We start from the raw sequence: 23,731 nt of genomic DNA on the forward strand, positions 1-23,731 counted from the left end.
CTTCGCTCATGCTGGAATAAGGGCCTGAGGTATCATCTTGGGGCTTAAGCACCAGAGAACTGCATAATAGAGATTCCTCCTTACTTCCTGTTTCAAGGCTTCCACCCCCGGCAAGGTTAGACGAATAACCAATGCTTACTTCCAACATCAGAGATCCATCCTGACTTCCAATTTCAAGATTTCCACACCAGGCAAGGTTAATAAAAAGAGCAAAAAAAGCAACAGGCCAATATCACAAGTGGTCATACCCCTTCAAAATTAATAAAGACAAAGTACTTATAAACACTGGAATAGATTGAGAGGAAAGTTATTTCATAAATCTGAGTGTCAGGCATTCTTCTAGATGCCAGGGATATGTGGCAAACAGGTAATGAGGTCCTTTGATACATGGCATTATTCTAATGGAAGAGAGAGCTTAATTTTTACAAAGATCTGTGGTGCAAATTTGTTCTTTTGTTTTGAGATAGGGTCTCGCTCTGTCGCCCAGGCTGGAGTGTCGTGATGCAATCGGCTCACTGCAACCGCTGCCTCCTGGGCTCAAGTGCTTCCCCCGACCTCAGCCTCCCGAGTAGCGGGGACAACAGGTGTGCGCCTCCACGCCTGGCTAGTTTTTTGTACTTTCTGTAGAGATGGGGTTTTACCATGTTGCCCCGGCTGCTCTTGAACTCCTGAGCTCAAGCAATCTGCCCGCCTCAGCCTCCTAAAGAGCTGGGATTACAGGTGTGAGCCACTGCACCTCGCCTGGGGTGTATGTTTTACAGCTGGTAAACAAACAAATATCCTATCCTTACAAAACTTTCATTCTGGAAGAAGAGATAAAAATGTAAACACAGAATCAAGTCCATATATAATTAATGTCAGGTTACTTCATTTTTAAAGCTTCTATCAAAATGTAAGTTCCCTTAGGGCAGACCCCATTGCTAAATTACCTTACGGTTTCACAGTGCCTCACAGTAAAAAGAGTTCAAGTGTGTGTGCTAGCCATTGTATTCTTATTAACTACCACCTCCACATTAAAGTAAATTATTCCACAGTTGAGACTTGAGTCATACTCATCTTGATATTCCCCACAGTGTCTAGCACAGTTACTTGCACCTAATAAACACTCAATAAATAATAGTTAATTGCTAAACTGGATGGTGCTGACTTGTCGGTTTTGCATACAATCCGTGACTAGCTAGGAGGCAGAAGGAGAGACAGATACCCGAGGAGAACACCTCAATGTGCTAGTTTTAGAACCCAAGCTGATCCACATAAGTAACTTACACAAAGTGTTATACTTGTTGAGCCCAGATCAAAGTTTCTAAAGCTGATTAGCTTGGAATAGTAAATCCTATTCATTATACATTCTAGGTTCTAATAACCAGATTTTACAGACTTAACAAAGATGTCCAGAGTGGATCCATTCTGGGGGTAGGTGGTGATGGCTGGGGTCACAGGGAATAGAAAGATGACTAATAATAAGACTGTTGTTTTACTAGTCCAGAAAAAAATGGAAACTTGGAAGTTTTTTGGAGCTGTCAAAGCCCAATTATAGGATTATCTGGACCTTAGGAGAGTCACTTTTAACTAGAAGCAAGTAGTTTCTAAAAGCTTTTCTAAGAAATTTCCATAAACGTTATTTGAAACGAATCTCAGCACCATTTTTAAGGCTCCTTGGACCCAAATGAAGTTGTCTCCTATGGGAGTACAGTAAGTCCTGTTTGAGCCTAAAAGTTAAAGAGCTATAAATGGACCGAGTTTCCATTTAATCAGGCTACATTCCTATCCAGTGTGCAATGTTGAATGAACTGTAAGAGAATGGTAGGAGAAATAAGTAGGTAATCTCTAGAAAAAAATAAGTGGGGCCACATGCAAATAAATAAAGAGCCAGGTCTGACCATGGTAACGCGGAAACAAGCACTGCTGCAACTTAATGACAGCCCCATTTGGAAACCCACTCCTTCTACAAACCAAATATTCTTAATAGGCTTGTGAGTTCTTTACCACTAACAAGAGGGGTAAGGAAGTCCTTAAGTCCGCCATGTTTTAAAATGTCCTATTGAAAAAACAATAGTTTTCAAAAAGCACAGGAAAAGATGCTCGACATCATAAGTCATTAGGGGAATGCGATTCAAACCACAATAATATACCACTAGGATGTCTATAGTTCAAAAAAAAATGAAAATAACAGGTAATGACGAGGACATAGAAAAACTGGAAACTTTGTGTGTTTTTGGTGGGAACATAAGATGGTGTAAAGGATGTGAAAAACAGCCTGGCAGTTCTTCAAAAAGTTAGACACAGAATTACCATATGACCCAGCAATTCCTTTCCTAGGAGAACTGAAAACATGTCACCCAAGAGAACTGAAAACATGTCACTCAAAAACTTGTACATGAATGTTTACAGCAGCATTATTCAGGATAGCCAGAAAGTCAACCCACCCACATGTCCATCAATTGATTACTGTCCAACAACCCAAATGCCCATCAGTTGATTACTGGATAAATAAAATGTGGTACATCTATATAGTAGAGTATTATTCAGCAGTAAAAAAGAATGAAGTACTTATATGCTATAGCATGGATGCATCCTACAATCAGTATGCCAAATGAAAGAAGTCAGACGTAAAAGGCTACGTATTGTATGATTTCATTTATAAGAAATGTTACAAATAGGCAAATCTGTAGAGATAAAAAGTAGATTGGTGCTTGCTCGGGACTGTGGAGAGAAGGGGAAATTGAAGGTGGCTGTTAACAGATGCAGGGTTTCATTTTGCGGGAAGGAAGATGCTCTGGAATTGGATAGTGGTAATAGTTGCACAATTAACTGTACACTTTAACAGTTAACTGTACACTTTAAAATGATAAATTTTGTTGTATGAAATTTTACATTATATATGACTTGTGCCAATTTTTTAAAAACCCTAATGACCTTGCTTTTGTCTCTCTCTCTTTTTTTTGTATTTATACCTCACTTAGCAAAAATTTAGGGCCATGGTTTTAAAGTTAAAAAGCATAATTGATTCTCAAAGTATTTGCCACCTCCCTGAATTATCCTCTACCTGGCTTTCTGCTCACTCAAAATCCCCACAGACATAAGACAGCCAAGTCAAAACCTTGATGAAAAATATGCTAACTTTGGATAATGTTTACAAGCTTTCTGTTTTGATTTTTTAACATAATTATTGTCTGGGTGAGGCTTGTGTTACAAGACAATATAGTTCAATATAAAGGGTTTTCAATAACACAACAATTCTAGTCTTCCAAGACATCTACCATTAAATACGTTCCCGAGTGGGTCAGAGAACTTGCCACTCTGTTGTGGTAATGATGGTTCCACTGCTTTCCTTGCCACTGCCTCTCACAGCCTCTTTCTAGGAAACTTCTACTTCTCATCCCCAGATAAACCCTGAAATTGGCCACTTAGCTCACTCTCTATTACGCACAGCATCTCATGCAGTAGGTATACAAAATATACGAAAAGATGCTTACTGAATGAAATCATTCTCATTTCAGAAAGCGGACTCATGGCATGTGCCACTCATCTCTGCAGAAAAGGACAGAGCTGCATGGCCTCCATCATCACTGGTCTGAAATCAGGACTCTATGTTCATGAGAAACTGGGGGAGAGCTTTAAATAGACTAATCTTATCAATTAGTGGTAAATAAATAGACAAATAGTGTATAGTGACCTCATCCATTGTTGGCAATAATTAGCATCGCTATGATGTTTCTTTGAAAAAAGGAATAAAGAAAGAACCAAACATAACTACTCAGTTAACATTATGTGCTTTCTTCTTATAGTTACAGAAAAACTGCCAGGTTGTAGTAGGAATAAGACTCTGTTCAAGAGTCACACATATATTTCGTACTAAAGAGTGCACAATAGTCAGTGGTCAGATGCTGACATGGACACACATTTTTTAGAAAAGCATTTTCTCTAACACTTGATTTACCTACATTACTGAAATGAAGCAAGCAGGCAGAACAAAATCTTTGATTCTCATTCTGACTTCTTCAAGGCAAAGGAAGCCCATTCCGTTTCTGAAGCTAAACTATAAATAATTATTCCATAATAAACAACACCCTCAAAATTTTCAGCCATCTAGGAAAGACGCCAGGGCTTTGTAGAAAATAAACAAGGCAGTGATTTTTATTATATTTTATTTAGAAAGATAACTCGGGTGTGGACATTGAACTGCACCTTTTCTTTGGAGCACTTTTCAAATGATAATTTCTTCCACTGTCACCATTAAATCTTAATCCATTCCAGCTCCTTGTATGGGTCATTGAGTCTATATGTACTGCTGTTATTTTAAAATGTTTCCCCTTGGTAGGAAAGAGGGGGAGAAAAGATGTTGAGAGCCAGATGGGCCTCTTCACAGTTCATTTATCAAACCTAATACGCCGGGCCCCACCCTCCTCTCACTCACGATTGCGGTTAAACTTCCATATAATTTGGTAATCATTTTCATTATCAGAGAGTGACTCTAAAGTAGCCTATCCTGGGACACCCGGTCCTTGCAGCTGCTCTTTTTCTGCCTTTTCCTACAGTAGACCCTAAGAACCTCAGAGTTTATTAGCTGCAGACTGACCTTTGGGCTACGCAGGTCAAGAAGGGGTCAGATCAGAGGGCTCGCCCAGTTCTTTAAAAGCTATAACAAGCTGTCCATCAGGCAGAGGGGACTGGATAAACAAAGGCGAATCTTCAGAAATTCTGTCCCACTTCTGTTAACACTTACCCTGCATTCACACAGCTTCTCCCGATGTCCTTTGGATCATTCAACTCTAGGGAAGTGAATAGACAGCCCTAATAAGTCTATTTGGAGAGGGTTGTTTATGGGATTACGAAGCTTGGAGAAGGAAACCCGCAGCACTCAGATGTGCCTCTAGAGTCGCTGGCTTGTGTGACACTGTGACAAACTCGGTTACCCCAAGTCATGCAAAATTGACACTTTCCTCAAGAAGCTAAATTACAAGGAACATATGCTTCAGTTTAAGAGACTTCAGTGAGTCCCAAACAATGGCTTGGCGCCCGACCTGAGAGAGAGACAAATATTTTATAACTAGGTTACAAGTTTTACTTTAAAAATTCTCCCTAATATGATCGCAAATGAACCTGCTAAAGAGAGGTAAAAACCTTTATTACAAAAGACTTATACTAAAGTTATTGCCAGCTGCAGCGGCTCCGCTGACCTAAATTTCTTGAAGTTGTACAATTCACAATGCACTCTCTAATGTGCAATATAAGGTAATTAGAGTCATCTGTATTTAACTTTCAGAGGAAAAAAATTTCTATTATCTAATCTAACTGATCCCCTGATAGCTTTGATGAAAGTAAAATACTGTAACCTATTGCTTGGCCTTTGGTGAGTGCTAATTATTTTCTGTCAAAGCACATTTTTCCTTGTGTAATTCCGAAGTACACAATAGGCCAATCTCTAAAACACAGGCTGCTCAGTAAGCACCGCAGTGGATGTTTTATAACTTTCACCACCACCCGTTTGACGGCTACTCGAGGCAATGCCCAATTCCAGACCGCCAGATGACACTTTGATGAGGAAAAGAAAGGTGTATGGTAACCGTCTGTTTATACAGATCGCATGGATGAGTCTGTAGATAGGTCACTAAGATGGGAAACATCAAATGGGGGTGGAGAAGCGGTGGGGAGAAGGATTATGGTTATTTAATACTCTGAGGACACTTCTCCTTCTGAGATCTCAAGACACTAGCCTCTTGAAATTTTCTTTCAGGTGTTTAGTTTTAAGGGGGTCTGCACAGTGTCAGCTGTTAAGCTCTTTCTTTCCTCCTGCCTTAACACAAAGGACTTGAGAATTTTTGTTTCAGTTGCTAGACTACATCAACTTCAACACTGGCTCCAGCTCCTGATTAAATTGTTAGCAGTAAGGGCCAGAAATGCTGAAAGCAGATTTCTTTTAAACAGGCCACTTTGACCATGTTGTCTAATGATTTAGTGTATTAAAAAATTATTGTTAACAAACCAAATGCACTCAACAAAAAACATCCATTTGCGCTCTCACTGGACCACACGGTCTTTGGATGGAAGGGAACCGGAGGAAAGATTACAGGGAAATTCTTTCTTCTTCCCTTTCTATTTAATTGGAATCATCATGAGGATGACATAAAACATCAAACAGAGACAAAGAAACCCCTTAGATGTCCACAAACTGATATTCCATTCCTTAATATGTATACTTTAATGAATATACATGCTTAACTTATAATACAAAGAAAATTTTAGAATTAATTATTGAAAGAATTAATTATTGAAATCATTTAGTCATTACTTTAGTGGAAACCGTCTGCCACTGGCCAGGTGTGGTGGCTTGCACCTGTAATCTCAGCACTTTGGGAGGCCAAGGCAAGAGGATCGCTTGAGGCAAGGAGTTTAAGACCAGCCTGGGCAACATGACAAGACCCTGTGTCTATTTTTATAACCTTTTTTTTTTAGAAAGAATAAAAAGTAACTGTCTGCCATTTACGCTGACCACACCACCAAAAAGATGGCGGAAGGGGAGGGTGAGTATCATTGGGAATTTTAAAATTACTATTTAAATACAAGTCTGAATTTAAAAATAGTACATATTTGAAAAAGCAGCTTTCTGATATCCAATGAGAATAAATACTTATATTGTCTCCTTTCTTGGAAAATGCTCATCTTCAGCCTTGTTCAGACAAACCTATTTTATGATAATTATTACTAGTAAAGCTATCAATTATTATAAATTCTGTTGCATCAAGTCATTTGGAGAATATTATGTCTCTCAATAAATGTTCTTGACTTCCAGGCACATAGAATTTTTAAGCACCAAATAAGACTCTGAGACAAAACATGCCATACCCTTCCTGATTCCTCTCCCTCTGGCTTAGAGACGGATGACAATTCAATAATTTTTACAAACTACAGATCTGAAAGATAATCTTAACATTTGGGAGAACTAGTTCTAGCCTCCCACATATCAACTGTTTTTCAAAAAAGAACAGGATAACATGATATTTACTACGCAAGCATCAGTTCTGTAAAAACTGATGATTTAAAGAAAGTCTTCACCAGTAACACAGTTTCTAAGCACAGGTAACTCCATGGAAAGAGACCAGGTTGAAACAAGAGTCATTCCTAGTTGGTTAACCCTAAAAATCGGGTTGATAAATAGGCTACAGTCATTGCCACATAACAACATTTTGAGGTTTTGGTCAACGGCGAACTTTACATATGTCAGTGGTTCTGTTCCATAAGATTATAACAGCATATTTTTGTAGTACCTTTTCAATATTTAGCTATGCTTAGATACACTAATACTTACCATTGTGTTACAACTGCTTATAATATTCAGTACAGCAACATGTTGTACAGGTTTGCAGCCCCGGAGCAACAGACTATACCATATAGCCTAGGTGTATAGTAGGCTATATCATCAAGGTTTGCGTAAGTGCACTCTATGATGTTCATACAATGGCGAAATCACCTAAGAACACATTTCTCAGAACCTATCCCCATCATTAAGCGATGCATGACTATACTTTCAAGTAATCTGCCTTGCACAGAGTGATATAGGAGCACTATATGGGTTTCCCAGACATCTGCTCTAATGAAATAGCAATGTTAGTCTTTTAGACTGTTGATTAAAAAGGGTTCTTCAGCATCAGGTGCTTATATTACATTATGCTCAAAATGCAAACATTTATGCTAAATGTTATATTCAGGAATAAATTGTGTAAATATACTGATGATGTCAATGGATCATTACAATTAATATAGGTGCCGTGGGTAGGAAAGCTAACTTTAGCTGAAAGCATCTTAAATGTGCTTATTTTTCATGGCCCCTCAAAGGAAAGGGACGAGGCCAGCCCTAAGGGAGGGCTTGGCCAAATATAGTTCTTGTTTGTCAAGAACAACAAATCCTGTTTCATAACAGAACTAACCTGGCATGCCATTCTCTCCTCAGGTTCTGGCGTGCAGTGAGCGAGGCAAGGATGGCAGTCAAGATTTCATTCCTTTGTTCCACGGGGAGCCCCTCTCTTTTAACTTCATGAAGCACAGCATTTGTCTACAAGAAATGATCCAAAACAGAAAGAAAAAGTGAAAAATTAATAATAAAAAAAAAGCCCATAAGCAAATAAGGACAGTAAATCAATGGCTTTTTTATTACAGTTCCCCTGCTAACAAATCAATACAGTAAATGATGGCCAAAAATGGCCAGCATATATTTTGTATTTAATCAATGTACATGGCACATAAGGTAAACTCTAAAGCTCCATTGCCTTAAGTAACACATCAAGATACTGCACATTCTTACTCTAATTTTCTCAGCACACCAATGATTTTTTTTTCCCTGGGAATTGCCTACCATGAGCTATTATTAGAAATGATTTTCACGTACACTTCACTGTGAGTTGTTTGTTTTGCCTTTTTAAAAAAGAGCAGCCTCTGACTTTCACTCTCTGTTTCCTGCCACCCAGCTGAGGCTTTCTCTGCCTCTCTTATTTGAATCATTACTTTAAATTTCTACCCATGCCAGCAATGTTTGGCGGGGAAAGAAGGGAGAAGATTCACTCATTTTCCTTGCTTGTTGCAAATCAAGATCTTGCAAAAAAAAAAAAAAGGGAACACAAAAATCAGAAAGACCATTTCTTTGAATGAATATCTCAAAGAACATCTTTAGATTTTATAGATGTTGTTTTTTAATTTAAAGTTAGTGTGGCTTCTTTGGAGATTTTATAACCAAAGCAATTGGTAAAAGGAATGAAATTGTCACTACAATGTCAATGAAATTGTCTGTGTTCTAAGTCATTCGATACATTCCTTATCTAACAGATGCCAATATGTTTGTTTACTTAAAGAGCACACCCATAACCTGGTTCTCCTGTAACTTGAAACACTACTCCCTTACTCTTTTATAGCATTTGATAGTGCATATTTAATATCATCATGACAACCTTGAGGAGTAGTGAACATTTGTTGTTTCTATTGCCTAAATCCATACCTCATCCCCTTTGTCTGGCAATATCACCTAAATCTCCTCTTACAAAGTCTTTTCTTTCATGGTATAAAGTCTTAGAGGGACTGTCAACCAAGGTGTCCTATCCTCCCCTATTGAAGGATGTGGGCCAGACCAACCTGATCCTTTTCCAGGACTTTAGACTCTTGAGAGGAATGATATAGAAATGGGGGAAAATGCTGAGGCAATTTATCAATTCCCTTAATTCCTTCCACCCATGGTCCTCAGAGTATCTCTAGTTTCCGGAACTTTCTGAGTCCAGATCATTCGCTGTTCCTTTGATAGTGTCAGTCACCCAATATCCTTTCAATAAAGTCCCATTTTGTTTAAATTCACCAGGGCTGGGCACGGTGGCTCATGCCTGTAATCCCAGCACTTTGGGAGGCTGAGGTGGGCAGATTGCCTGAGGTCAGGAGTTTGAAACCAGCCTTCCTAACATGGCGAAACCCCATCTCTACTAAAAATACAAAAATTTGCCAGGCGTGGTGGCACGCACATATAATAACAGCTACTCAGGAGGCTAAGGCAGGAGAATAGCTTGAAACTCGGGAGGTGGAGCTTGCAGTGAGCTGAGATCACACCACTGTACTATAGCCTGGGCGACAGAGTGAGGCTCCATCTCAAAAAAAAAAAAAAAAAAAAATTCATCAGAACCTGTTTCTGTTGCTTATCAAAAATGTTAACAGATGCAAACAGGTAAGTCAGAAAATAGTACCTCCATTGTGAAGAAGCCTGGATAATCTACCTGACACTAGCCAGGAAGAGGACCCTGATCCTGCCTGCTAGGCCCAGTATTCCATCTACTGTGCTGGAAGATGTGCCCAGTTGGACAGTCAAGCAGCTTCTGTGGTAACAATATTTTCAGCCCTCCAGCACAAGGAGGAACGTTCAGCTTCTCTAGGTAATTCCAGGGCATGAAACCCAAGATCCAGAGGTTGCAAATTCAAATACTCACTAGGCCAGGCACATAACCATGAATGAGTTAAGCAGAGGTTACTAAAAGAGAGCACATGTTCTGCCTTAAAAAGGCAGCCACTATTCAGATCCAGCCAGCTCTGCCACTCAGAAAAGCTGGCTCATTGATGCCAGATTCATGAATTTTCAAAATAAACAAGAAATCTGGGGTGTGTGTGTGTGTTTAATGTGAAAACCAATTTTTGTAAATCTTGTAAACTCATTAAAATTAAACAAAAAATACTATGTGGGTCAAACGAGAAACACCAATGGGCTGAATAGAACTTAGGCAGCTATCAGTCTGTGATCTCTAATCTAAGAGATGTCTAATTTCAGAGAGGTCTGAGCAATAGCAGGTATTCTAGCAATAGTACTACTCCTTGTCTGTGACACCCTACTTCATGTACTTAAAGTTAAAAGGAACCTCAAAAAGTCATGTAGTTTATCAGCCAGGCGTAGTGGTTCACACCTGTAATCCCAGCACTTTCAAAGGCCGAGGCAAGTGGATCACCTGAGGTTAGTAATTCAAGACCAGCCTGGCCAACATGGCGAAACCCCATCTCTACTAAAAATATAAAAAATTAGCTGGGTGTGGTGGCAGGCATTTGTAATCCAGCTACTCAGGAGGCTGAGGCAGGAGAATCGCTTGAATCCAGGAGGCGGAGTTTGCAGTGAGCTAAGATCGCACCATCGCACTCCAGCCTGGGCAATAAGAGCGAACCTCTGTCTCCAAAAAAAAAAAAAAAAAAAAGTCACATAGTTTATCGTTATGTCTGTGGGTACATAGCATCTTACCAAAATGCAAAAATGCATCCAACGAAAGACAAAGTAGACATCTAGCTAGCTCCAAAAACATGATCAAAACAAAATTATTTCCCTCTGTAAATCTATTAAAACGTTTATTTTTTAAAGTCATTTACCTCTTCTTTGCCTTTCATATCACTTACATTTTATCCAGGGGCCCTTGTTTTCCATAGGCCCTGAACCGTCTCTAAGAGGGGAAGGAACAAGGATGTAAGAAAGTTTCACAAAGAAAGGGGATGTTGCCTATTTAGTCAACACTGTATCCTCATTGCCCACAAAATATTTGTCAAATCAGTGAATAAAGAAGGGACTTGAAAAATAAGTATTACAAAGACAAAGAACAATGAAGGCTCTCTTCTTTTAAGAAATTACTATTACATAAATGATAAACTCATAAAATGGATAAACTAAGAAATAGTTATGTGCTTTATCACTTTACAAAGGGATTCACTCTAAGGTTTCTTGAAATAACCAGATCCTCTAGTTCAAGAGTTTCCTAAACTTCAGTTATTCTAGCACATCTTCATAATTCTTGCCATATTTGTATATGAACTATATAATATAGTATTTAATATTTTTCTTTAAATTGACTCATTTTTCATAGTAATTTCTAGATAAAAGTAAAAAAAGAAAAAATACAATGAAAATTGGCTCATTTTTAAAAAATATAAATTCACTTCAAAAGAAAAATGGAAAAACCAATGGTACTTATAAATGAGAAGATAATCATAAAAGTAAATATATTATAAAGAAAACCATATATTTATTTCACTCTAGACAGGAATTGTTGCTTGCTGAAGGCTCTGAGACTAAAGCATGCTCCCTTTTTGTAAAGGAAGATATTAACAAGTGGTGGAGAATAATGATGCAGCAGATTTAAATGAAAACTTCCTTGACATAATCACATAAACAGATGGAGCTGAAGAGAGAATCACTGCCTCAGTGTGGTCCTCATGTGCAGAGTCCCCAAGTGCCACCTTGCATCACCCTCTATCACCTGTGGTCCACATCTCACACTGTGGGTGCACTTCCCTATTGCAATGGTTTTTAAATGCTTTGCAGATAAAGTTCTTTTCTCCCCAAATGTATCCTTACATGCAACTCCAATATATACAACAAACAAAACTGGGACAATTCTCTTTGAAGCTGGCGTGGAGGACCTAGAGGTCCTCCCTTCGTCATGGGGCATCTTCTCAAAGCCCCAAGGCACTGTGAAACACAATTCGCCAACCCCAACCCAAGAGCATCTAAAATAGCGTTCAAGTTTTTAAAAGTTGAGACACTGCTAGGAGGAAGGCAAAATACTACCATTCTGACAAACAGTTTGGCAATTTCTTATAAAGTTAAACATACATTTAAAATATGACCTAGCAATCTCATTTCTAGGGATTTATCTAAAGAAATGATAACTTATGTTCAAACAAAAACATGTACACAAACATTTATGGCAACTTTCTTCATAATCACCAAAAACTGGAAACAACCTAAATGTTCCTCAAAGGGTAAATGGATAAACACACGGTGGTACATCCACACAACAGAACACTACAACAGCAATAAAAAGGGCTGAGCAACTGATGCATGCCACCACTCAGCATCTCAAAGACATGATGCTCAGTGAACAAAACCACTTATTTGACATTCTGCAACAGGCAATACTATAGGGTCAGAGAACGTAAGTGGTTGCTAGGGATTCGACTGGGCAAGACGTGGCATGAGGGAATTTTTGAGCATGATGGAACCATTCTGTACCTTGATTGTGGTGGTGGTTACATGAGTTTATACAAACGTTAAAACTCATAGGACATGTGGCTCATGCTTGTAATCCCAGCACTTTGGGAGTCCGAGGCAGGTAGATCATCTGAGATCAGGAGTTCGAGATCAGCCTGGCCAACATGGCAAAACCCTGTCTCTATTAAAATACAAAAATTAGCCGGTGTGGTGGCACACTTCTGTAATCCCAGCTACTCGGGAGGCTGAGGCAGGAAAATCGCTTGAACCCAGGAGGCATAGGTTGTAGTGAGCCGGGATCATGCCACTGCACTCCAGCCTGGGCAACAGAGCAAGACTCCACCTCAAGAAAAACCCAAGCAAACAAAAACTATAAAAAACCTATAGGACTGTATACCCAAAAAAAGGCCAATTTTATTGTATGTAAATTTTATAAGAATTTAACTTAAAAACACTTGCATCACATTTTTAAAAGAAGAAAGAGTGCAGAAAACAAGTTTCAAGTAAACACAGTTAGCATATAAGTAGTAAAAATATAGAGAAATATAACTTAACGAAAAAAACAAATTCTGTTACAAGAAACTATTTTAGTATTAGAAAAGGAAGGGTGAACTTTGAACATTCAAACTCGAAAATTTAGGGTGAAAAGAAATCATTGCACAAAAGGAAATTTCAGTGTCAAAAGAGCATTCTTTTTACAAGGCAATTAACGTGATATTTTTACTCCTTATAACAGTGTCGGCTTTTCAAGGGTTGACTTCCCCAGGAAATGTTTATAGGCCATTTTCCCATTAGTAGTAACATAGAACTGTCTTCAAACGAGTAACAATTTTTAAAAAGTCTCCTATTACCAAAAACTACATTCTCCCTCCCCTCCTCCCCAAACGCAGAAGAAACCCCCCCAGGTTTAGGAAATGTGCGCTAGAGGCTAAATTTCATTTCATTAGTACTTTTTTTCAATAGAAATCTATGGAAATGGAGGCCAGATTAGAAAGAACTAAGTATTAATTTTAGAGAGCTGGCTGTTCAAATCCCCACTGTCACCTCCTAGCTGTGGGTCTTTCCCATAACTCCAAATGGTGATAGTAACAGAACCTCTCCACAGTTCTTGTAAGTATCAGTTGCCTGGTACGTATGCCGTCATGATTATTACTGTTTACTTTCATCTTAAGCTCTGCCAATCTACCTTGTGCTAGGTTATGCTAGTTTAACAAAGGGATTCCTGAAAATGTCTATTACTTTAAGTGGAAAAACTTTAAAGGAAATCAGGCAACCACTGAACAATCACAATCATAAAATTTTTATGTACCAGAAGCCAGAGGCATATCTTTTTGCATATCCCTAGTGGTAGAAAATCTTTATCTCTTTATCCCATGAGGGTGGGTTTTATTTTTAGAACCAGTTCTTATTTTGCTTGATCTCTCTCGGTCTGTGCACATCTGTCTCTCCTGGGCCAGTGCCTGACACTAAGCTGGTCCTTCTCAGTCTCCTGTATGCCTTTCCTCATTCTAGGATGACGAACTGTTGCTATCCCAAGGTCATACCTTTCATCCTCCTCTCATCTCTTCGGCTTGCTCTCTCTGTGGGTGATCTGCCCTTCCAATGGCTTTAAGGGTTCCCTGTAGACTGCTGACATCTCTACGCTTCTACCTTCAAGCGGACCTTTCCACTAAGCTCTGCTCCCATATAGCCAATAACTGACTATCTTCCTTAAACATGCTGCCTCAAACATAAGATTCTGACCTTCACCTGTCCACATTTGAACTGACTATTTTTGCTTCCATCGTATTTACCCAGAGTGGTGACTGTACTACGATCAATGCAATAACCCAAACTAGAACCCTAAGAATCACCCTAATCTTCTTCCCTTTCCTTTCCTGCACTTCCTATACCTAAACATAAAAACATCCTGTGATTCCTCTCTCTTCAATATGACTGAAACTTACCCCTTCCCCACTGCCATAGGCTTAGTTCAGGCCCATCTCTCATCTGGACCATATAATGGCCTCCAAACTGGTCTGTGTCCATCTCACCCCTTTCATAAATTTTCCTGCTTCAAGAGTGATCTTTTAAAAGTATATGTCCAAACATGTTACTTCCTTTTAAATAATTCAGCATCACCTACAATAGTGGTTTTTAGGCTCTTGTCATGAAGCCCTAGTGCTTCCACAAAGTTTCTTAGGGTCACCAAGGAGATAAGGAGCTTTGGCTTCAAAATCCCACCTAAACCAGAGCACCTTTGTTTAGATACGCTTCGGTTATTGGCATTTGGAGGACACACACAAAAAATGATTTTTTTGAAGTCCAAATTCCTTAGCCTGGGGGAAAAAAACTCTTTTTGATACAGGTCCTGCTTACTTCTCAAATTTTATCTCCTATCATCTGTTTCATTTAAAACTGTAATTCCCCGAAAACACACGACTGTTCTATACTATACTTCGATTTGTACCTTTGCCGTATAACTTTTCAGTAACTACTCATTCTTTAAGAAACATCTCAAAAACACCTCCTCTCTGAAGTCTTCCACAAACTACGTCCTTCCACCAAATTAGATGGAGCTGATCATTCTTTTTATGTACCACCATGTCGTACTCCATTGCACTTACATATTCATTTAAATTTTTCTCTTCCAGAGTGAGGGCTCCATTAAACCAGAAGGGTCCATACCCATTTCTTAATAATCTCCAAGGTGCCTAGTATAGCAACATGCCATGAAAGTGGACTCCTGATGGATACTTTGGAATAAATGAAGCCAAATGGCATGCTGAAACATGTCTGGGGAGAGAAGCTAACAATCAGGCCAGAAAACACTATTCAAGGTCAAAAACAGTATGCGAAACCAGCTTTGATTTGATTCAAACTATTCCTGAAGATGAGTCTAAGAATGGGGTCAGAAGAACTATCCTTAAGCAACAGAATCCAGAAAAATGAGTATATGCCCTTGGCAGGTGATTACTTAAAAGGACAATACTCATTTGGATGGATGTGTCTAAAAATATACCCTCCTAATACGAGGGTATGCATGGGAGGAAGAAGTCCCACTTTCTCCATTTCAGTAGAGAAAACTAGTTTGGACTCTGGCAACACACAGTATATTAAGGACCCCTAAGAATTTCCCAGAGTCTTTCATTTCTCCTGGCTCAAAACTTCATGTATAAAACCAAAGCAAAAAATCCACAGCCAGTGAGAGAGAGAGAGAGACTGAATGCAAATTAGAAAAGGAAAGCCAAGAACTCTAAGAAGCCTTGAATTTTAGGCTTAAGTTTCCTGTCTTGCTTGGAAAAAGTCTCCTAATTCTGAACAGATTCAATTAAAACTCAGCACTTCACCTAATTCTTGTAGGGCATATTGCTATAGTCAGTAACTTTCAGTATGTCCTAATTCCACTGTATCATAGCAGAATTTGTCGCATGTAGGGTTTTCAGAGAGGAACCACTCTGAGATTTAAAAGGAGACTTACACCATTTACTCTTTACTAATACTTCTATGCAACTCTTTAATCCTTTTGGTTCCTCTCTGAGAAGATGCAACAGCTTCTGATAGGCCTGTAACTCCAAAACTCAGACTTAATCTCTCCATCTTACAAATCAAAGAATGTTGTCCAAGGAAATGCATGGAAACAGGATGGCATTCTACAAATAGGGCTGGTAATCCCTCTACAGAGCTCATTCAAAAAAAAAAAAAAAAAAAAAAAATCTACTACTGTTCTTGCAGTTTCAAAAGGGATCCCAGAACTGCGTACCTTTCTGACCTTCCTCTCTACCCATCCTTACCACCACCACAGAAGTAATACTGTCATTATGGGAAAAATGTCACCCCCAACACTTTTTATATACATAGCTGTCTCATGTTAGGGTTGTATTTCCCCTCTGCACACACAAATTACAAAGATATGCTCTGACTGATAATGAGGGCTAAAGGTTCAACTTGTGAAGAAACTTGGTTTAAGATGTTATCAGCTGGGAAAGCTATTTCCTCACATCAACATTGCCACAGGCTGTCAAAACCCCCAACCAGGGCTCCCCTCTTCAAAAGTCCAGGAATACTTTTTTTCTTTTCTTTCTCTCTTTCCGTTTTTTTTTTTTAAACTTAAAAAAAAAAAAAAAAAAAAAAAAAAAGAAGAAGAAGAAGAAAGGCACAGAACCCACTGAGATAGCCTTAGTCCCATCAAAGAAAGGTCGATCTCAGGTCTTCCTTCATTTAGTGATTGTCAGTTTAAGATGGTTCTTTTGTGAGGCCTCTTTGGCTCAATGCTGAGTGATGCCTTCACATTTTCTAAACGAGACTGGGCACCACCAAAGATTTCCAGCATGCTTGGATCCACAGCGCGGCAGAACAAATAAACATTCCTCCCAGGCCTTCTGCCTACCTTATCTCCCTCTCCGGGAGCAGGAGGTTTTGGGGGTGCCAATGTTTACACAATGTTAAAACTTTCTTTCCCCTGTTTCCTCAATTTGAGAAAACGCATCCTGGATGACCTCGGCTAAGAGATAACACCAAGTCACCACTGGGTGCCACGTCTACTGGACTACTTAAGGCTGCTGTCTTCATCCTTCCCTCCCCTCCCCCGCCCTTCATAGTCTACTCACCCAGGAAAGCAGGAGATAAGCTCCACTGTCTTGAAAGGAAGGCACAAAGGCAGAAGTCTTCAAGAGGCTGCCAACAAAGCAGGCTTTTATTCCCACCTTTAAGACACACTTGGTTCAGTTCATCTCAAAGACCCACTTTATTTGACTGAACATCTCCGCAGAGTTCACCACATGACTCCTCAAAAATGTGCCAGTAAGACATATTTTAGTGTTTTTCCATCATGTACTATTGCGCTAAGGGGGCTAGCTGAGAGTAATCAAGAATGTCTGTGGGGAAAGAATTCAGGGAAAATGTTTCTTTGATCAGTTTCCTCATCCATAAAGGGGTATAAGTAATAGCACCGAACTCGTGAAGCTCTTGTGAAGAGTAAATGAAATAATCCATGGAAAGTGCTTCACACAGTGCTCAGCATATACAAAATGCTTGATAAATGTCAGAAATTGGTATCAGGACTATTGGAAGCAGCATTATATGTATAAAGTCTTGGGGGAAATATCGCAGAGGAAAAGAAATGGATATTGATTTACAAAACCCAAAATCCTAAAATATCACAGCCATGACTACGAATGACTACTTATTTTTGTTTTTTCCCCAAAGCACTTACACCGTATCTCCCATCTCTCTCCTTCTACGAGTAGAGAAATCACTCTGCCTCCTCTGTTTGACAAAAAGCCATGGAGCCACAGCAGCCTGCCTGCCACTGCAGAAACTCTCGGGGACAGTCATGTGGGCGACCGCTGGAATGTTCAGGCTGCTGTGGGAAAAGAGGGTCTGCCCCTTACGTTTAAGCTTGGATGCCGGGGCAATGTGCGAAAGCTAGACCTCAGAGCTCCAGTTGGCAACTCTGGTGTTTCAGATGATAGTGAAAAACAGCCCTATGTACTTGTCAAGGAAAGAAAAAAAAAAAAAAAAATAGAAAGAAAGAAAAAGTGGGGGAGAAAGGTAAAGAGGAAAAAAAAGTGTTGTTTATAGAAGCCAGCTGCTTGGGCCTTGGCGCCAGCAGCCCCTCATCCTGCTATTTTACGCCTGCAACCCCACTGCCCCTACTGGCACAGGTACAACTAAATGTTGACTTCAATGCTTCAGAGAGCACTCGACTGATTTTGTACATGATTAATTGCCAAAGACATGGCTGGCCATATGGAACAGAGAAAGCATCAAGTAATTCATACTTCTGTATGTGATCGTTTGGCCCCTGTTGTTTTAATGTACAGGAAAGAGCTAGTATAGCACAGCCCTGGTGTCTTGCCCCTGACAGCCCATTAAGAAATCTCAAAGCACCTAGTCGAAGTTATGCTGTTGGCTTTTCAATAGCAGCCTAATAAAACAGAAGCAGAGCTTTCCAACCAGTCTTAAATCTTTCACATACAGTACATTAACTACTACGGCTGAAACAACAGGCTTCTTATGATAGGAAATGGGATTTGATTTCTAGTCTCTGCATACTTACTGAAAGCCTTTTTTTGGCCTTTATGGAGTTTACAAAATCATTGTTCTTTTTTCTCCCCCTGTTTTCCAAGCAGCCTAATAGATTTGTTTGTTTCAATAGTGTCTACTCTGCGTCACTATTACACGCACTCTATGTAACAAAGCTGATTCATAGATGGGAGCAGGAAACAGCACAATTAGTCTTACCGAGAGAGCCCAGGAATCACTCTAGCTTCTGAAGCATCAGCCTCCTTTACAACCAAGAAAACACAAAACCTATCTGCTGGAGGAAAGAGCCTCAGAAACACACTCTTATTACCCTCACTTCCTCCCCATCTCTGTGAAATGAATTCATTCGATGTGGGAAAGAATATCAATTTATTTCCCAGTTGTTCTACTGTTGGTTCTGGGTGACATTCCACTCCAGGCACAAGAGAAAGGTGCCACCTTAGGTGCAAGTCATCCCACCTTGCAGTCTATTAGCTTCACCCACTACTGAGATCTTTGCAGGCTGTTACTTTCAGTCTCAGGGGAATATGTATGAGTTACCACAGCGTTTTCCTTTCAAGGATTTTTCAGATGACAGTACTAAAAGTTAAAACACCATCAGTAGTTTCCTTTGTTGGTTCTGACACGTATTGGGAGGATGACTCTGTTGGCATTTTCTGTTAAAAAATACTTATATGACTCTTTTTTTTTTTTGGTCTATGGATTTTTAGGTGTTGAAATTATCCTCACACCAGAAGACACCATATATGGGAAACTCCACTTATCTGCCTACTCATTAGCGGGATTATAATTGCTCCACTGCTAAAATGAGCTAACAACCCATTTACAGCTCTAAGCCAATGGGAAATTCTCTGCCTGCCTACTGCCTCTCCTTCCTTGGGATATGCTGCTGCTTTTCAGGATGAGCAACCCAATTAATAAACAATAGCATGAAACAGAAAGAAAGCAAGAGCAAGACTCTTGGGGAAAAAGAGGAAACAAGAGCATTAAAACTGACTCAATGATACGGCAACGAAGACACAATCCAAGATCTCTACAAAGACAAGAAAATTGTTGTTGACCATCATCTATAAAACTGTTTTTATTTTATTATGGTATGCTTTATAAAGTAAGATAATCATGTAATTCCTATTTTGCAGATTTTCACTTGTCCACTTTGGGAGGGTGAAATGCCCAAGAGTAATCGGTGATGGAAGTACTTAGCATGCTAGTTCTTTAAATCTCTAGCTCACTGTTACCTCAATAGTAGTGTTAGTAGATTATACATAAAAGTATTATACCTAATCTTTTCTAATGTATTAGTATTATACCTGATACTGTTATGTTATATATACATAACTGTTATATATATACATAACAAAAAGTAATACACATAAATATATCTTTTTAAAGTCTCATTGATGAAAATAAACCCATCAGAGCCACAAAAAACTTCAATAAAGAAAAGGAAAATGCTCAAACTGCAGCCATGGCACATAGCAATACTACCTGAATCTAGAACTAAACATGGACATACCCGTACGTTTCACAAAATTAATACCAGAATGACGGCTGACTTCTCTCCAAATACTTCCGTGGTGCCTTGCCGTATCTTTATCTTTTTATCAAAAACTATTCACTTTATAAATAAAAGCAAGAATTCTCCCAACCGCACCACAACACACACATGCCCCTAATTCCCAGCCGCTACTTCTAAGAATTCCACTGCACTAATCTGTTCATTGTCTTAACTGTTAATTGAAGGTGAAGAATGGCTAACTACACCAAGTACGAAATAATTGAGCCACTGATGATGTTTGGCCTAAAAGTGGCTTAGCACTTTCTGATCCTTGGACAAGTGAAAAGTTACCCAAGATCTCCATCAGATCAATTCTCTCCTTCCCCTAAACATCAGTAGCACAAAGGCCGAAGTGGTCTGTCGGGCACACTGGATTATATGAAGTGTAAAACACTGGGGGAGAGGGGAAGGGAGGGACGGCCTTTGAAAGGGAACGGGAAAAAGAAATCACACTTTCCAGGGGATCCAGCTGACAGCTCAGTCCCTAACAAGTGAGACAAGGGAATATGTTTGGAAACATTGTGAATGCAGGAAGGGCAGAGGGCTTTTGTCTGCGGCCCTACAGTGTGTCTTTAACCCAACTGCTGCCTGCATCACTGAACATATGTTTTCTACACAAGAACTGAAGCAGAAAAGGCTCATTGTTATAATTCGCTCCTTTGTATATATCTACCCCCACCCACCTACCCACCCACCTCCTCTTTCAGCAATACCCGAACCAAAGCCCTAGTGGAAATTTTATCTGCTCGGGAGAGTGAAGCCAGAAGGTCCGACTGAGACCTTACTACTGCCCCCAGGCCTACAGAACTGGTCCCCGCAGAGTGGCAGTAAGAACAACAGCTATGTTTATTCAGTGCTTACGACCTGCCATGCCAACAACCGTTTGTCATCAACATTATCTCACTTAATCCAACGATCACCATATATCAAGCATCTCCATTTTAAAGATGAAAAAACTGAGGCACAAAGACAGTATATCCCCGCCTGCCAACCACTGCCAACCCCTGACACTGTAAAGCCACAAGGGACAAGTTCCATACTAGACACATGGAGCTGGAGATGCTTTGGGACACTAAGCAGGCAGGGTTTTGGAACATGAGAGAAATGTGTATCTAAAAATGGAAGATTTGGGAAAAGTATATATACACACACATACAAATTCTACACTTTATACGTCGCCCTATGTAGGCTGGGATCTGGACAGTACAAAACCCAAATTAAAGCAAAGCTGATGCATAAACTTCTCTGCTTTTGGCTGCAATGAAGAAAAAATTATGTTTGGTGATTCAGGAGGTCTCCCTTGTCCTTGAGGACTTTAGCACAAGGAGGAAGAACCAAGGCCCTGAAGGCCAATTGCTTTAGTGACCAAGTTGGCCACAGGCAAGTTACTTATCTTCTCTGGACCTCAGTTTCCTCATGTGTAAAATGAGGATGCTTAGAGCAGCTACTTCAGAGAGCTCACAGGATTCAGTTTTTACACATAAGGCCCTTACCATAGTACCTGACACATGGCAACCAGTCCGTAAGTGTTAGCTCCTTTTTCTCCCTAGAATTTTGCTACTGAGATTTAGGATAAATGTAAAGTACTGGCCACTCAGAGTCACATTAAATCTACTAAAATGAGTCATAAAAATGAAGCCTTTCTTTATTCCTCTCTTTCCCCCATTCAGTCTTTTAAAAATTATTATTATATCAATAGGTTTTGGGGAACAGGTGGTGTTTGGTTACATGAATAATTTCTTAGTGGCGATTCCTGAGATTTTGGTGCAGCCATCACCCGAGCAGTGTACACTGTACCCAATGTGAAGTGTTTTATCCCTCACCTCCCTCCCACCCTTTTCCCCACGTCCCCAAAGTCCACTGTATCATTCTTATGCCTTTGCATCCTCATAGCTTAGCTCCCACTTATGCGTGAGAACACGCAATGGTTGGTTTTCCATTCCTGAGTTACTTCAGTTAGAATAATGGTCTCCAATTCCATCCAGGTTGCTGTGAATGCCATTATTTTGTTTCTTTTTATGGCTGCATAGTATTCCATTTTGTATATATATACCACAATTTCTTTATCCACTCGTTGGCTGATGGGCATTTGGACTGGTTCCATATTTCTGCAACTGTGAATTGTGCTGCTATAAACATGTATGTGCAAGTATCTTTTTTTTGTATAATGAATTCTTTTCCTCTGCATAGATACCTAGTAGTGGGATTGCTGGATCAAATGGTAGTTCTACTTTCAGTTCTTTAAGGAACTGAAAAGTTTCCACACTGTTTTCCACCCCCTATTCAGTCTTACCCCAGGGTCTCATGGGGTAGCAGAGTGCACTGATATCAGATAAGCTGATATCTCATAACCTCGATACTTTCTGACTCATGATAATGATGATGATGATATAGCAGCCAACATTATTGGGCGCTTTCTATATGCCAGGTGCTGCTCACATATACTATGTTACTGAATGCTAAAAATAAATCTGTAAGATAAAGGTATTATCATTTCCATTTTACAGATGAAAAAACTGAGACTCAGAAAGGTTAAGTAATTTGTCAAATTTTATATCATTAGTAAGCAACACAGCCAAATCTAACCCAGGCATCAGACACCCGTGCCCGAAACTAACATATATGTAGACTGGCAAAGTTCAGAAAGTGCTTTCATTAACTTCATCTCGTTTGATCCTCATACACACTATATGTGTTGGGTAGAGCAAGTATTAATCACATTTTTATAGATAAGGAAACTGAGGCTCAGCTAAATTAAGTAACTCGTTGTATCAAAATTAGTAAAGAAGTTGAGCTCAGACTAGAAACCAGGTGTTCAAACTCCAGGTCCAGCACGTTTTATACAGGACACATGGAATGGAACATACTGAAGGTAAACTGCCATGTGATAAACCAATCAACGACATTTGAGTCTCTGCTATACAGAAGACATCCAGAAGGTCACAATACCTGGCCACTAGGAGCTTACAATCTATGCTGGGAAATACAACATATACACAGGGTGGAGGATGATAAAGGGGGACATAAAATAACTGTTCAATTTGATTAAGCTTTTAGGATTGATTTTGATTTATAAAACAGTTACTCTGTTCTACTAGAAAGTCCTGTTCCTTGCCTATCATAATCTTCATGTTATCATGTAACACTGATTCGCTAAATAGAGTTGTGTATCACATAATGATGTTCCAGTCAATGACAGATCACATATACGATGGTGGTCCCATAAGACTGTCATGCCATATTTTTACTCTGCCTTTTCTATGTTTAGGTATCTCTAGATACACGAATACTTATCACTATGTTACAGCTGCCTACAGTGTGCAGTACAGTAACATGCTGTACAGGTTTGTAGCCTGGGGGCAATAGACTACACTACATAGCCTAGGTGTGTAGTAGGCTCTACCGTCTAGGTTTGTGTAAGTACACTCTGTGATGTTCACACAACAATGACATCACTTAATGACACATATCCCGGCAAATATCCCCATCATTAAGCAACACATCACTGTGCTATTATCTTTTCATTTTGAGACAATGGAACTAAAATGTAGACCTGTAGGAACAAAGATACAACTAACAAATATCACCACAAACGCAGCCCACCCTTAATAATCTTATTTTTCTATTATTATTAAGATAAGAATAATCTTATT

General features: G+C 39.4%; 1 protein-coding gene across 1 annotated transcript in view; it reads right to left on the bottom strand.

The window, feature by feature from the left end:
* FTO (fat mass and obesity associated) overlaps nt 1–23,731 on the bottom strand; it is a 439,228-nt gene that overhangs the window by 177,608 nt on the left and 237,889 nt on the right. Inside the window, exon 8 of the mRNA XM_011971922.1 lies at nt 7,929–8,053. Within this exon, the coding sequence (XP_011827312.1) occupies nt 7,929–8,053 (125 nt within the window). The remainder of the gene's footprint in view (nt 1–7,928; nt 8,054–23,731) is intronic.

This window comes from Mandrillus leucophaeus, unplaced genomic scaffold, assembly GCF_000951045.1.
Source record: "Mandrillus leucophaeus isolate KB7577 unplaced genomic scaffold, Mleu.le_1.0 Scaffold125, whole genome shotgun sequence".
In the NCBI taxonomy this organism is placed as follows: domain Eukaryota; kingdom Metazoa; phylum Chordata; class Mammalia; order Primates; family Cercopithecidae; genus Mandrillus; species Mandrillus leucophaeus.